Below are 12,983 nucleotides of genomic sequence, written 5' to 3'. Positions count from 1 at the left end.
AAGTGACAGTTTCTAGGAAATGGTGAGTGTAACATCTCTGTTACTGTCTCATCCCACCTGATGGCTGACAGTTTGCCGGGAGAAAAGGTTGTGCAAGGAGGAAAGCAGACCTCAATTAGGGTTTCAAAGTGCCAATAACTGCAAACTCAGTTACAGTGAGTCAAGGATGGCTTTGGGGAGCTTGGTTTGTCACCTCCAGCCTGGCTCATCGACCTTCAGACCTCCAACACGAGTCTGCTGGGTGGCCCTGGACAGCCAGCTCAGCTTTCACCTCCTTCCTAGGGCAGATTCCTTTTGTAGGAGGCTTTTCTTCACAGTTTTCTAGCCCCAGAGCTGGCCTCACATGGAGCCAGGTTAGGATGGAATATGAAGGCCCTGATGCTCAACCAGAGAAATACCCAGACCCTCAGGAAGGGTCATTCCTAAATTCAAACCCTGGATCTGCCCTTCAGGAAGGGTCATTCCTAAATTCAGTCCCTGGAATTCAAACCTTGAATCTGCCCCTCAGGAAGGGCCATCCCTAAACTCAATCCTTTGGATCTGCCCCTGAGGAAGGGTCATTCCTAAATTCAATCCCTGGAATTCAATCCCTTGGATCTGCCCCTCAGGAAGGGCCATTCCCAAATTGAAATCCTGGATCTGCCCATCAGGAAGGGCCATTCCCAAATTCAATCCCTTGGATCTGCCCCTCAGGAAGGGCCATTCCCAAATTCAATCCCTTAGACAATCCTGGTCTGCCCTCAGCAGCAGCATCATCTCCTAAATTCAATCTGAAATTCACCCTGAGACTGCCCTCAGGAAGGGTCATTCCAAATTCAACCTGGATCTGCCTCAGGAAGGGTCATTCCTAAATTCAAACCCTGGATCTGCCCTTCAGGAAGGGTCATTCCAAATTCAGATCCTGGATCTGCCCCTCAGGAAGGGCCATTCCCAAATTCAATCCCTGGAATAAAATCCTGGATCTGCCCCTCAGGAAGGGTCATTCCCAAATTCAAACCCTGGATCTGCCCCTCAGGAAGGGCCATTCCCAAATTCAATCCCTTGGATCTGCCCCTCAGGAAGGGCCATTCCCAAATTCAAATCCTGGATCTGCCCATCAGGAAGGGCCATTCCCCAGCTCCATCCCCCAGGCACGACACTCGCCTGCAGCAGAGCCAGCTCTGCCCTGCCTCCCTCTCACTCACACAGGCTCATTGGATAATTACAGAGAAAACTAAGGCAAATCCCAATTTTAATGCCATTATAAAACAGAGAGGGGGAATTCATTACCTGGCAGCTGTTCATATTCAAGGAAGAAACTGATAATTTGCCTCTGAGGCAACGAATGCAGCAGAAGCCAGAAAACGCTGCTGCCTCCCCCCACCTTCTCCTGCAGCCACTTTTTGCAGAGCTTTTCCATTTATTTCCCTGCCTCCCATGACTGAAGTCCCACAGAAGAATGACTGTCAGGGCCCTGCAGAGCTCCTGAGAGCCCTGGCTGTGCTGCAGCTCCAGCTTTGGGGGGAGCAGCTCTCACACCTCTCCTGGCTTGTGCAAGGAGCCCACCTGAGGCAGAGAACAGGAGATGAGAGAACCCCACAGCTCAACAGAGAGACTCAGAGAGAAGGACAGCTCAGACAATCTGAGCTGACTCTGGGGAGACGCCCCTGACTGTTCTCCAGGAGCCCAAATCCCTGACAGAGCCTCCCCATACCTGTCAGGCTGGAGCTCTCCAGGTTTTGCTGCACATCCAGGAACCAGCACAGCCTCCCTGCCCCGAGCGCTTTGGAAGGTCCCAGCACTGAGCAGGCAGATAAAGCACTCTGAGAACAAGGCTCTGTGTTTACCTGCTCACTTCCAAGAGGACTGACACCAGCACAGCAGCCTCCAGGTGTCATAGGAACAGCCTTAAATTTAGCAGCAGCTGCCTCTCCTCTCTGCCTGGCTCTGGCTTCTCCCCTCCTCTCAGAGCACGTTCACAGCACAGAGCCTGGCCAGCACTGATGGTGTAATTACAGCCCTGCAGCTGAGCAGAGTGAGGTGTGGGTGAGGGAGGGTGTGATCTGCACTGCCCCTGTGCTCTGGCACTCACACACAGAGATGGAGCAGGGGCCAGGCTGGTGTGCAAACAGGGAGGGTGCAGTGGAGGCTGCAAACCCCACAGCCCTGCTCCAGAGGGAACTGGGGAAGTGCCAATCTCCCCTCAAACAGCACAAGGCAACCAGGGAAAGGAGGGAAATGAGCAGCCCCCAAGGCTGACACATCCCTGCACCCACCCAGCCCATTCTGCAGCTCCCAGTGAAGTCACAGGGAGGGATGGGGACACCTGACAGCCAAGAGCTGCCAGGACAGCCCTGATTCAGCAGGGACAGGCAGAACCCTCCGGATCTGCTCCCTGCCACTGACCCTCAGAGCATCAACCAGGAGCATCCTGCAACCAACAATCCCCCAATAAATCCTGGGACAGAAAACCCCCAGGGCTGACCCTCAGAGCATCAACCAGGAGCACTCTGCAACCAACAATCCCCCAATAAATCCTGAGACAGAAAACCACCAAGGCTGACCCTCAGAGGGTCAACCAGGAGCATCCTGCAACCAACAATCCCCCAATAAATCCTGGGACAGAAAACCCCCAGGGCTGACCCTCAGAGCATCAACCAGGAGCATCCTGCAACCAACAATCCCCCAATAAATCCTGGGACAGAAAACCACCAAGGCTGACCCTCAGAGGGTCAACCAGAAGCATCCTGCAACCAACAATCCCCCAATAAATCCTGGGACAGAAAACCACCAAAACAACTCTGGCAGCCTGCCTCTGGGGTGGGGATGGATGACCTACAAAAAAATTCCTTTCTTTTATGGCTGCCTCTCACTGTCATCATAAAAAAGGCCTTATAAAAACATTTGTCCCAGGGAATGTTTGGAGATGCAGAGAGCTTGAAAATCGTTCAGTGTCTAAACACATCAGCAGCCATCCCTGCAAGTCATCACTGCAGGCACACACAGCTCCTCTTCCCCTGCCTGTAAATGGGCCTGGCTGAGGAGAGGCTGGGGACAGCTCTGCAGGGTGAGGAGTCACTCCCTGTAATGTCCTGAGGGATTTCCAGAGCACAGATCCAGACAGGGGTGGGTTTGATCCTTACCTCATTCCATGGGTTTTGCTCCAGCTGTTGGACCTTGGCACAATAAATTTGTTTAGTCCCATTGACTCAGTCCCATTGACCTCAAACACAGGCCCAGAACTGGGGCAGGTCCCAGGAAGTCTTTTCCAGAACACACAGCCCCTTTCCTCCATGGGCCCTCTCATTCTGCACAGAGGAGGGTGAAGGACACAATCTCTGATATTTCTGAAGTTTTAGAAAAATCCCATCCTTCCAGCAACCTTCTAATAACCCCCCAAAACACATCTGCTACTGAGTCAAGGCCAAGCTGGAGCATCCTGACCTTCAGCACAGTGGAGAGAGGGGTTAAATTTATGAGCAAGCCTTTGATGTCTGCAAGTTTCATGTAGTACAAAACCCCTGCTTTGATGTTCCTTTTAAAAGAGAGGAAGCTCAGAAAGGTGTGCACTGCACGAGCCCCAGGGAGGGATTTGGATCTGGCTGCCCACAGCTGCAGGGACAGAGCTTTAATGCAGCCACTTCTGCTCAGGGCTCTGCTGCACCAGAGCAGAAATGGGACCAAAAGCACCTCACCCTCATCATCCTCTCCCACAGCAAATCCTCCTCAGGGCACTCAGAGCATCCCCAGGAGAGCTGCACACCTCCTGGTGAACATGACCTGGCCTTGCTCATCCCCACACCCGCCAGGGCTGGTCCTTCTCCTGCAGGTGCCACCAGCCAGGGCTGGGAAATCTCCACTCTGGGCAGGGTCAGGAAGGCCCTGCCTGCCCCAGCAGGGTCAGAGCCTCCTGCATGGGCACCACATTCACCAGCAGCCCCTGCAGAGGGTGGCAGGCAGGTGTGAGGCACAGGGGTGTCGCAGACATCTTTTATGGAAAATCCTTTCCTCCTGAGAAGCTGAGAGGCCTCAGGAACAAAATGTAAATATTGATTACCTGCTGCTGTGGAATGCAACAGGTGCATCTGTGATTGGCCAAGGTTGGATGTTTGTAATTAATGGCCAATCACAATGAGCTGGCTCAGACAGAGAGCCAAGCCACAAACCTTTGTTATCATTCTTTGCTATTCTATTCTTAGCCAGCCTTCTGATGAAACCTTTTCTTCCATTCTTTTAGTATAGTTTTAACATAATATATATCATAAAATAATAAATCAAGCCTTGTGAAACATGGAGTCAGATCCTCATCCTCAGACCCCTGTGAGCACGGTCACACAGGGGCCCTGCTCGCTCTCCTACCTTCCCCAGCAGCTGGGCCATGGCTGCTCCCATCCCTGCCAGCATCCCCACGGCCTCTCCTGCAGGCTGGGCCCTCCTCAGGGCCCCACGGAGCTGCCAGCAGGGACAGGCTCCTCTCCATGCCCTGTTCTGCCTCCCCTCCGCCTCCTCCCAAGGGGAGCTTCCCAGCACTCGGTAATTAGCAGCAGCATCATCACCAGCGCTAATGACAGCCACCAGGGCTCCTGCCATGCCAACTCCAACAACTGCACAGCCATCAGCACGGCCTGGAGCCTCCCCGGGGGAGGCAGGAGAGCAGCAACACCCCAGCACACCAGGGGGAGGAGAGGGAGGCAAACAAAGGCAGGGGATGGATGGCGGTGAGTGCAGGGGCTCTGAGTGAGGCACCTCATCCCCAGCACCTCCCCAGGCTGGATCTGCCCTGGGATGGAGCTCAGGGCTGGGCTGGATCTGCCCTGGGATGGAGCTCAGGGCAGGATCTGCCCCTTGGATCTGCCCTGGGATGGAGCTCAGGGCTCACCCAGAGGTCACATCACTACACCTGGGTTAATTTTTGTCCCTGCTCACAGGTTTTTCTCTGCCATGGACAGCAGGGATTGTGGCAACCCAAAAAGCCTCAGATCAAGATGCAGAGATCACGTCTAACTAAGGACTCACAGTTTACCAATGGATTAAAGAGAATTTTTGCTTTGCTCCTTGCAAAATGAGGAATCTGAGGGAGTTGTTGTCTGACCAGGAAAAGCCTCTCTCCCACTGGTTTGGGGTTTGCTCCCTCTGACTCCAAAGGCTCCCATGGATGGAACTGCAGCTTTCCAACAGTGACAGCAGAGCACAGAGGGGTTGCTCTGCTCGTGGCAAACCCACAGGACAACGCTGGCTTGGGACACCCTGAGGTCTGGCCCGTGCTGCAGAGTCAGCCTGGCCAAGCTGGGAGCTCCAGCACAGCAAAGCTGCCCTGAAGTGACCCCAGAGCCCTCTGGCCTCTCCCCAAACCCCACAAGGGCTGCCAAGGGGTCCCCAGAGGCTGGCAAAGCCCCACAGGGCCATTTCCAGCCCCAGCCCCACTCCTCAGGAATGCCCTCCCCAGCTCCTGTTTGGGCTCTGCCTGAATGTCTGAGTTAAAAATACAGGGCTATTTCTGGCAGAAGTGGTTTTTCTCTCTCTTTGTGTTGCCTTGTGTGCCCCCATGCTGCTGGCTCCTCTCTGGCTCAGATGAGCTTTGTTTTCCTTCTCACTGATCGTGTTTGCACCTGTGAGCTGCAGGAAATGTTTTTCCCAGCAGACCATTTCCATGAGCACTGTTGGGAACCAAGAATGAGCTCAGAGAAGTCTGAAAAAAATTTTAAACACCCCAGTTAGTGTAAAAATTGGGTCTCCAGTGGCCAGAGAACTGAAAGTCAGGAATGTCTGTGGTAAAAAAAGGATGTGTCCACACACTCATGCACACAGGTACAGCAGGACGGATTCTCCCCATGGTCCACAGCTGAGGAACAAAGGACTGAGAGCCAGAATTCCCTTCAAGCATCCCCAAGCTCTGCAGCTCTGACTCTTTCTTAGCCAGCATGAAAATATTTAATTTCTCTTTTTCTAAAATGCCATGGAAAAAAAAAAAACCAAAAAAAAACCAAAAAAAACCAAAACAAAACAAAAAAACAAAAACAAAAAGCAAAACTAGGCCTATCTTTTCTGGCTTGGATTTCCTCCATCTGGAATCTCTGCATGATCACAGAACTGCGACAGTGTGTTAGAGACCCAGTGTAAAGCAAAAACCTGAATATTCCCAGCACCCATGAGATCACTGATCATTCATCATTCATCTCTCCTGGCAACAAGCTGAGGGTGTGGGGCTCTCCCACCTGAGATCCCTGAGTTCAAAGCCCTCCAAGCCCCAAGGAAGGTGCCATCTCTCACCGTGGGAGTGAGCTCTGCCTCCAGGGCTGGGACAAACCCAGCACAGCTGCAGGGAAGCTCCCTGGTATTTGTGTTTGCCATGTGTCACCACAAACATCAACCAAAGCCAGCAGAACTGTCAGGTTAAAACAGCACAAAGGCATCTGGGGAGCTGCCCAGGACATGGATCCTCACCATGGGAGACAAGCACAGACTGATCAGAGCTCCCAACACAGGAGCAGAACATGGAAATCACCAGGGCAGCTCCTGAGGAAATGAGCTCCATCTGAGCTGCTCCCAAGGAAAAGCTCCTGGATGATGATTTCTACCATTTCTGATGAATCCCAAGAGACCACTCTGCACATTGATCATCAGTGTGAGCAGAACATGAGGTACAACTTCTACAGTCCCACATTTGGTAGAGGCAACCAGCAAAGCAGCACTTCTGGTTGTGTGCCAGAGACCTGGGAAGGGTTTTGCTTTTTGAAAGCACCAATCCCACTCATGAGCCCCAGGAGCTGATCAATTCACACTCCACAAAGCACCCAAACTGCTGTGCTGTTCTGGAATTCAAGGCATCACATCCTGACAATCCTGAACTCAGCTAAGCCCAGCCAAAGGCTCCTGTCCCTCCAGAGAAGGTTTAAATGTCACCACAGAGACTCAGCTTGTGATGCAGACTGGTTCCACTGCTCTGCTAAAGGGACAGTGATGCTGAGGCTCAAAAACACAAAAGGATTTGCCCATAGGTGCCCCCAGAGCCAACAAACAGAGCACAGCTACAGAATCTCCTTTCCAGCCAGAAATCCCCACTGCCACCCCCACACCCGGCTGGAAATGAGGTAAAATCAAAGATGAGGAACTCCCAGATCAGCACTGGAGATTAAAATCATCCCACTGGAGATTAAAATCATCTTCCTACCGACTGTGGCACCTGGCCCCTGAGCTCCCCAGCATCCAGGGGGGCTCCCTGGGGTCTCCTCTCCGAGCTGGCCTGGTGCTCCCGGTGCCTCCTCGTCCTGGCAGGCAGCGACAGGAACTCCTGCCCTGAGATCTTCAGCTCTCCCACGTGGTGGCTGTCCCCATTCTGCTCCTTGGGAAAGCAAGAGACAGTCACTGCAGCAAGGCCTGCCTCGGGGTTTGGGGGAGATCCACCCACAGAGCAGCACAGGAGCACAGGAAACGTGGGGCTGGGGCTCAGGGTTCCCACTGACACAAACACAGGACTGGGACACAGGATTGGGATACAGGACTGAAATACAGGATGGAAACACAGGATTGAAATACAGAATGGAAACACAGGATGGGAATAGAAGATTGAAACACAGGATGGAAATACAGGATTGGGACACAGGATTGGAACACAGTATTGAAATACAGGATGGAAACACAGGATTGAAATACAGGATTGGGACACAGGATGGAAACACAGGATAGGAACACAGGATTGAAATACAGCATTGGAATAGAAGATTGAAACACAGGATTGAAATATAGGATTGGGACACAGGATGGAAACATAGGATTGAAACACAGGACGAAAACACAGGATTGGAACACAGTATTGAAATACAGGATGGAAACACAGGATTGAAGTATAGGATTGAAACACTGGATGGAAACACTGTGCTGAAACACAGGATTGGAACACAGGATTGACACTCCAGGTGTGGGGAAACACAGGTGACACAGATCCCAACGAGGAACAGTGAGAAGGAAGGAGAGATTCATTGCCATGTTGGTGGCACCAGCACAGCCAGGCCAGTGTCCACAACTTAAAAAGCAGCCACAGGAATAGAAATCAGAGCTGGAGAGTGCCTTGGCTGGAGCCCTCACAGTGCTCAGTGCATGACAGCAGGAGAGATGACTCAATTGCAGTACGTGGGCACCTCCAGGGTGAAACCCAGAGGGTGAGAAAGAGATTTTAGTCTGGTACACAAAGGAATAAACAAGAGGCTGGGAGACAAAAGCAGGGGAGATGAAATGCAGGAGTGAGAGACACACTGGAGGGAGCAGGGTGAGCAGGGTCCTGCAGTGCTGGAGCTCAGAACCAAGGTGGGTTCCTGTGCCCAGCCCTGAGAGAGGCACTGGGCAGGGGCTCCTGGCAGTGGGGTACCAGGGGGCTGTGCTGGCTCTGAAGGCTCTGGCAGAGGAGAAAGAGAAGGCATTTCTGGCAGAGACAACCCCCAGAGGATGCTGGAGAGCTCAGGGTTCAGTCCATGGGTTCACCCCTTGCTCCTCCTCACTCCCAGCACAGCACAAAGCCCAGGAGCTCTCCCAGGGCTGCACCCAGGGGCACAGAGCACAGGAACTGCACCCAGAGCCCTCTGAGGGAGAGGGGACCTCACAGCCTGCCCAGGACCCTGCAGGGAACAGGAGAGCTCCCACTGACCCCACAGCTCCTGCCTGCTCCATCCTCCCACAGCACCCTGAATCCCCGAGCCTGCCTGAGCTATTGAGTGATATTTACAGCATTTCCAGCCAAGAGCAGCATGAACAGCCTGTCACACACAGCCCAGCCCCTGGGCAGCCCTCAGGGCTCTGCTGCTCCATGGGGACACCAGCCAATGTCCCTGACCTTGGGCACTGCTGTCCCTGCCATCGACACCCAGAGATGGAGTCATGTTGGAGAGCAGCAAAAGCCAAAATAGCCAAGGGGAGAATTGATCAAAACACGTCAGGACATTTGGAATTTATTTTCCAAAGAGAGTTCATTCAGGGAGGAGCTTTTGCCTGGCCTTCCCAGTGTTTGCTGGGATTTTTAGGTACCTAAATGGTACCTAAATGATAAAGCCTGAGGTTTTATCCCATTGACTGTCTGCACCCACCTGCAGCTTGGGTGAGCTTTTCCTCTCTGTGACAGCTCTGGAAATGCTGTGCCTGGAAAGCACTGGGTGAATGGGGATGATTTGTGCCAGAAACATCCCAAAAAGGCAGCGTGGCTGCAGGCCTGGCCATCCCTCTGGAAGGGACAGGCTGACCCTGGGCAGCAGCAGCATTTCCTGAGAGGCTGAAATGATCCCTGGGGCTGGGAGGGCTCAGAGCCTCCAGCTGCTGCAGGAGCAGCCCTGGGACACAGAGCAAACTCTGATCTGCTCAGATCTGACATTCCCAGGAGCAGAGCACGCCCTGGGACAAACCCTGGGACAAACCCTGGAACCAACCCTGTGCTCCTGCAGTGCTCCATGTCCTGTGTGTGCCCTCTGTGTCCCTCCATGGGGTGACAGGCACTGGCAGCCACTCAGGGCTAAGCTGCTCACCATGATCCTTCCAATCAAGGGCTGCTTTTGCAAAAAAAGCCCAGAAGTGACTTCCCAGCTTTGAGTGTTAAGTGCCTTTTGAATCAGACCAGCTGTTCCTCCCCTCCAAGCTCTCTAGAAACCCTCTTTGGTTAATCCCATTGACTCCAGTGATATCTGCTAATTGCATATTTCCCTGCAAATGAAGCCAGGCAACAACAAACCAATTGGAATCTGTGCACAGATTCCCACTGACAATCTCTGAGGCCAGACATCTTTGCTTACCTTTTCAGAAGGGAACTTGAGGAGGTCTAAGCTGTCCATGCTGTTCCTCTGGAGTCTCTTTGGCCTGGCTCCTGCAAAACAGCACTCTCACATCAGGGGGGTGTCACCCACACACAAATGTCACAAAGAGAGAACCCAAACCAGCTCTGGTTAGCTGAAAGTCAAAGGGGTGGGATGATGCAGCTGTGCTGGCCTTGAGATTAGAACTTGTGGGTTTTTTTCCTTCTGTTTTGGGTGTTTTTAAAGCTCTGTCACAGGGCACTGTGGGGCTTTGGCCACTGAGCTGCAGCCAGGTCACACCAGGACCCTGATCTCAGACAAGGTCTCTGCAATTCAGGAGTTACAAACCTCACTCTAAACCACAGAAGCCATGGGACTGGCATTGAGAAAAATCGTAACAAAGGGGCAATTTAATACGTCTGTGGATTTTCTGCTTTATCATCATGTTTATAGCTGAAAGAATGTTTCTGGGACTCAACTTTGAGCTTTTCTCTGCAGTCACAGAGGCTGCAAAACTAAGTGAAGGAGCAAATGTGTTCTATCATAGGCCCAGCCTTAAGGGGAACAAAATCTTGCCTTGAACCTGAAAGAGGAATCAAAACTTGGCAGGATTTATGATATTTATTTGAGATTTCATAAGATTTTGATGTTTGATTCCAACAACAACAGAGTGGGTGAAACACAGTTCACTACTCCTGCTTTCCAAACCCTCTTTACCTCCAGTTTCCCTTCAAGCTCCTTCCAGCTGCTGCTGCCCTGCTGACAAACAGCCAGGATGCACCAAATGGCCCCAGAGCTGCTCACTGGGCAAACACAACAGAGAAAAAGCACAAAATTCACCAATCAAGGCTGGCTGAAAGCACAGCATGGGGATTAAATGGAAAAAGGCACCAGGGATTCTTCCACCAGCTCAGCCAGGGCTCCAGATGCCACCACAGCTGGATCCAAACTGCACCAGCTCCAAGGACAGCTCTGCTTTGAGGAGCTCAGCTTCACAAGAAGCTCAGAATACCTGGGTCTTTTATCTGCAAATCACCCTTGGTTAGAGAAAAGCTGATGCACATTTGGGGGAAAACTGAAATCAAAGATGTGCCAAACAACCACAGCAATTACTCAGGAGTTGTAAGGCTACAAATAAGATCCCCTTGTATTCCAAGACTGCAGCTTTCCTACCCTGAGTTTGCTCCTATTGGGGGAAATAAAGAACAAATTTATTTATTATTTAAATAATAAATAAAACTGAAAACTGAAATCAAAGATGTGCCAAACAACCACAGCAATTACTCAAGAGTTGTAAGGCTACAAATAAGATCCCTTTGTATTCCAAGACTGCAACTTTCCTACCCTGAGTTTGCTCCTTCTGGGGGAAATAAATAACAAATTTATTTATTATTTAAATAATAATAATAAAACTGACAAACTGAAATACAAGTGATGTGGCCCAACACCACGAAGGATTTCTGGCTTTGTAAGGACCCAATCACAAATCTTCCCTTGTACTTCCCAAAAGCACTGCAGCTTCCAGCTTGAGGTTTTGCTCCTTTGGGTAAGTAACAAATTTATTTATTATTTAAATAATAACTAAAGGGTCACAAACTCACATCACAGCTCGGCCAAAAGTGACCTGAAGTTGATGTCTGTGCCCCTCACCACCCTGAAGGGATTTGCTGCTTTTGCAACCATAAAGACTCCAATCAGCAAAAACATTTCTGCACATTTGTGCCTCTCTCCTCCAAAAAAGCACAGCAGCTCCAGCTTTGTTTTAAGGTGATTCATTAGCAGCCTTTGAGTTCAGGGGACTGACATCAGGGCTGGAGGTGGAGAACAGGCTCTGAACACACGTCACGAGGAGCAGGCAGCGCTCCCACCAAACTCATCCCTGCACACAAAGCCAGGGGCCCACCTGTCAGCAGCTCAGCACATTTGTGCTGGGAAAAGCCTCAAAGACCTCAAATCCAACCAATTCCCACCGCGTCACCCAGATGTGAGCACTGAGTGCCATGTCCATCGCTCCCTGAACCCCTCCAGGGGTGGTGACGGCCTGGGCAGCCCAACAACCCCAACCCTGGAGAAAACTCCAATTGCTCCACCACCCTCAGCAGGGAGGAGATGGCTGAAGGAGCTTTGGGTGCTGCCAGTCCTGGCTGAAGGAGCTTTGGGTGCTGCCACGTGGCTGGGGCAGGAGGGGACAGCAGGGCTGGGCTGCTCCCAGTTATTCCCAGTTTCACCCTCTGGGCACTGCCACAGCTGCTCGTGGCTTCCCAAAGAACAACCCACAGCAGCAAGGTGGATTTGCAGGAAAAGTCACCTCCAAACACCTGATTTGGGCTCCAAACACCACATCTGGGCTCCAGAGGCGAGCCCAGCCCTGGAAGTGAGCGTGCTCCTTTAACAGACACTTCCAGGAAAGCAAGAAAGCAGCAAAGTGTGCCCAGTTAGATAAACACACATCATTTCCAGCTGTCTAAAGAGTCATTAATTACACACCTCCGTCCCCAGGTGCTTTTGTGTGCTCCCAGAGCACTGAACTGCTGGCCAGCAGCCATTAATCTCCGAGCAGAGAAAACCTGCCTGCTGTTAATTGAATAAACACAGGCAGCTGAGCCTACCCCAGCACAACAACTCTTCTTTTTCTCTTGCTCTGATGCTGGTGGCTGTCTGTGACTGTGTGGGGCTTGCACACACTCAAGGTGAGACAGGAAAAAGTTCAGAATTACAAAAAAACTTCATCCAGCTCAGCAATCCCAGCCAGTGCTGGGGGCACTGTCCTTGCTCACCACCACTAAAACCAGCAGCATTAGAAGGATCCCTATCACCCAGGGCTACAAGAAACTGCATCCACACCACCAGACATGTGGGAGCTTTCCCCTTCTCATCCCACACATCCTCATGCACCTTCCAGGAGAGCAGAGCTTTCCATACTCACAGCATCCCACGGCAGGAGGAGTCCCTCTAACTTTCTGTCTCCATTCCCTCAGATGGCTCCAGATGTAACTTTCAGCCTCTCCCAAATTATTTAGCCCAGAAATACCTGCAGCACCACTTAAATCCCAGCCAAAGCTGAGCTGTGCCTCCTTCTCCCCAGGGCTGCTCCACAGCAGCAGCAGGGATGTGAAGGATTGAGCAGCTCAAAACCCAGGTCTGCTCCTCTGGAAGGTTTTATTCCCCTCTCTCTCTCTCTCCAGCATTTATTGGCATGTTTACCAAGCCTGCTGCAGAGAAATGGAAAAC

General features: G+C 51.7%; 1 protein-coding gene across 4 annotated transcripts in view; it reads right to left on the bottom strand.

The window, feature by feature from the left end:
* GPSM1 (G protein signaling modulator 1) overlaps nucleotides 1-12,983 on the bottom strand; it is a 66,425-nt gene that overhangs the window by 14,784 nt on the left and 38,658 nt on the right. For 3 of the 4 annotated variants that reach the window (XM_064727370.1, XM_064727368.1, XM_064727371.1), the window contains exons 10-11: nucleotides 9,753-9,823; nucleotides 7,151-7,321 (exon numbers count right to left, since the gene is read on the bottom strand). In XM_064727370.1, the coding sequence (XP_064583440.1) occupies nucleotides 7,151-7,321; nucleotides 9,753-9,823 (242 nt within the window). The remainder of the gene's footprint in view (nucleotides 1-7,150; nucleotides 7,322-9,752; nucleotides 9,824-12,983) is intronic. The other variant, XM_064727369.1, reaches the window with a different exon arrangement.

Source organism: Zonotrichia leucophrys, chromosome 17 (genome assembly GCF_028769735.1).
Source record: "Zonotrichia leucophrys gambelii isolate GWCS_2022_RI chromosome 17, RI_Zleu_2.0, whole genome shotgun sequence".
In the NCBI taxonomy this organism is placed as follows: domain Eukaryota; kingdom Metazoa; phylum Chordata; class Aves; order Passeriformes; family Passerellidae; genus Zonotrichia; species Zonotrichia leucophrys.
Note: the sequence above shows the minus strand (reverse complement) of the source record. Positions and strands in the feature narration are given on the sequence as shown.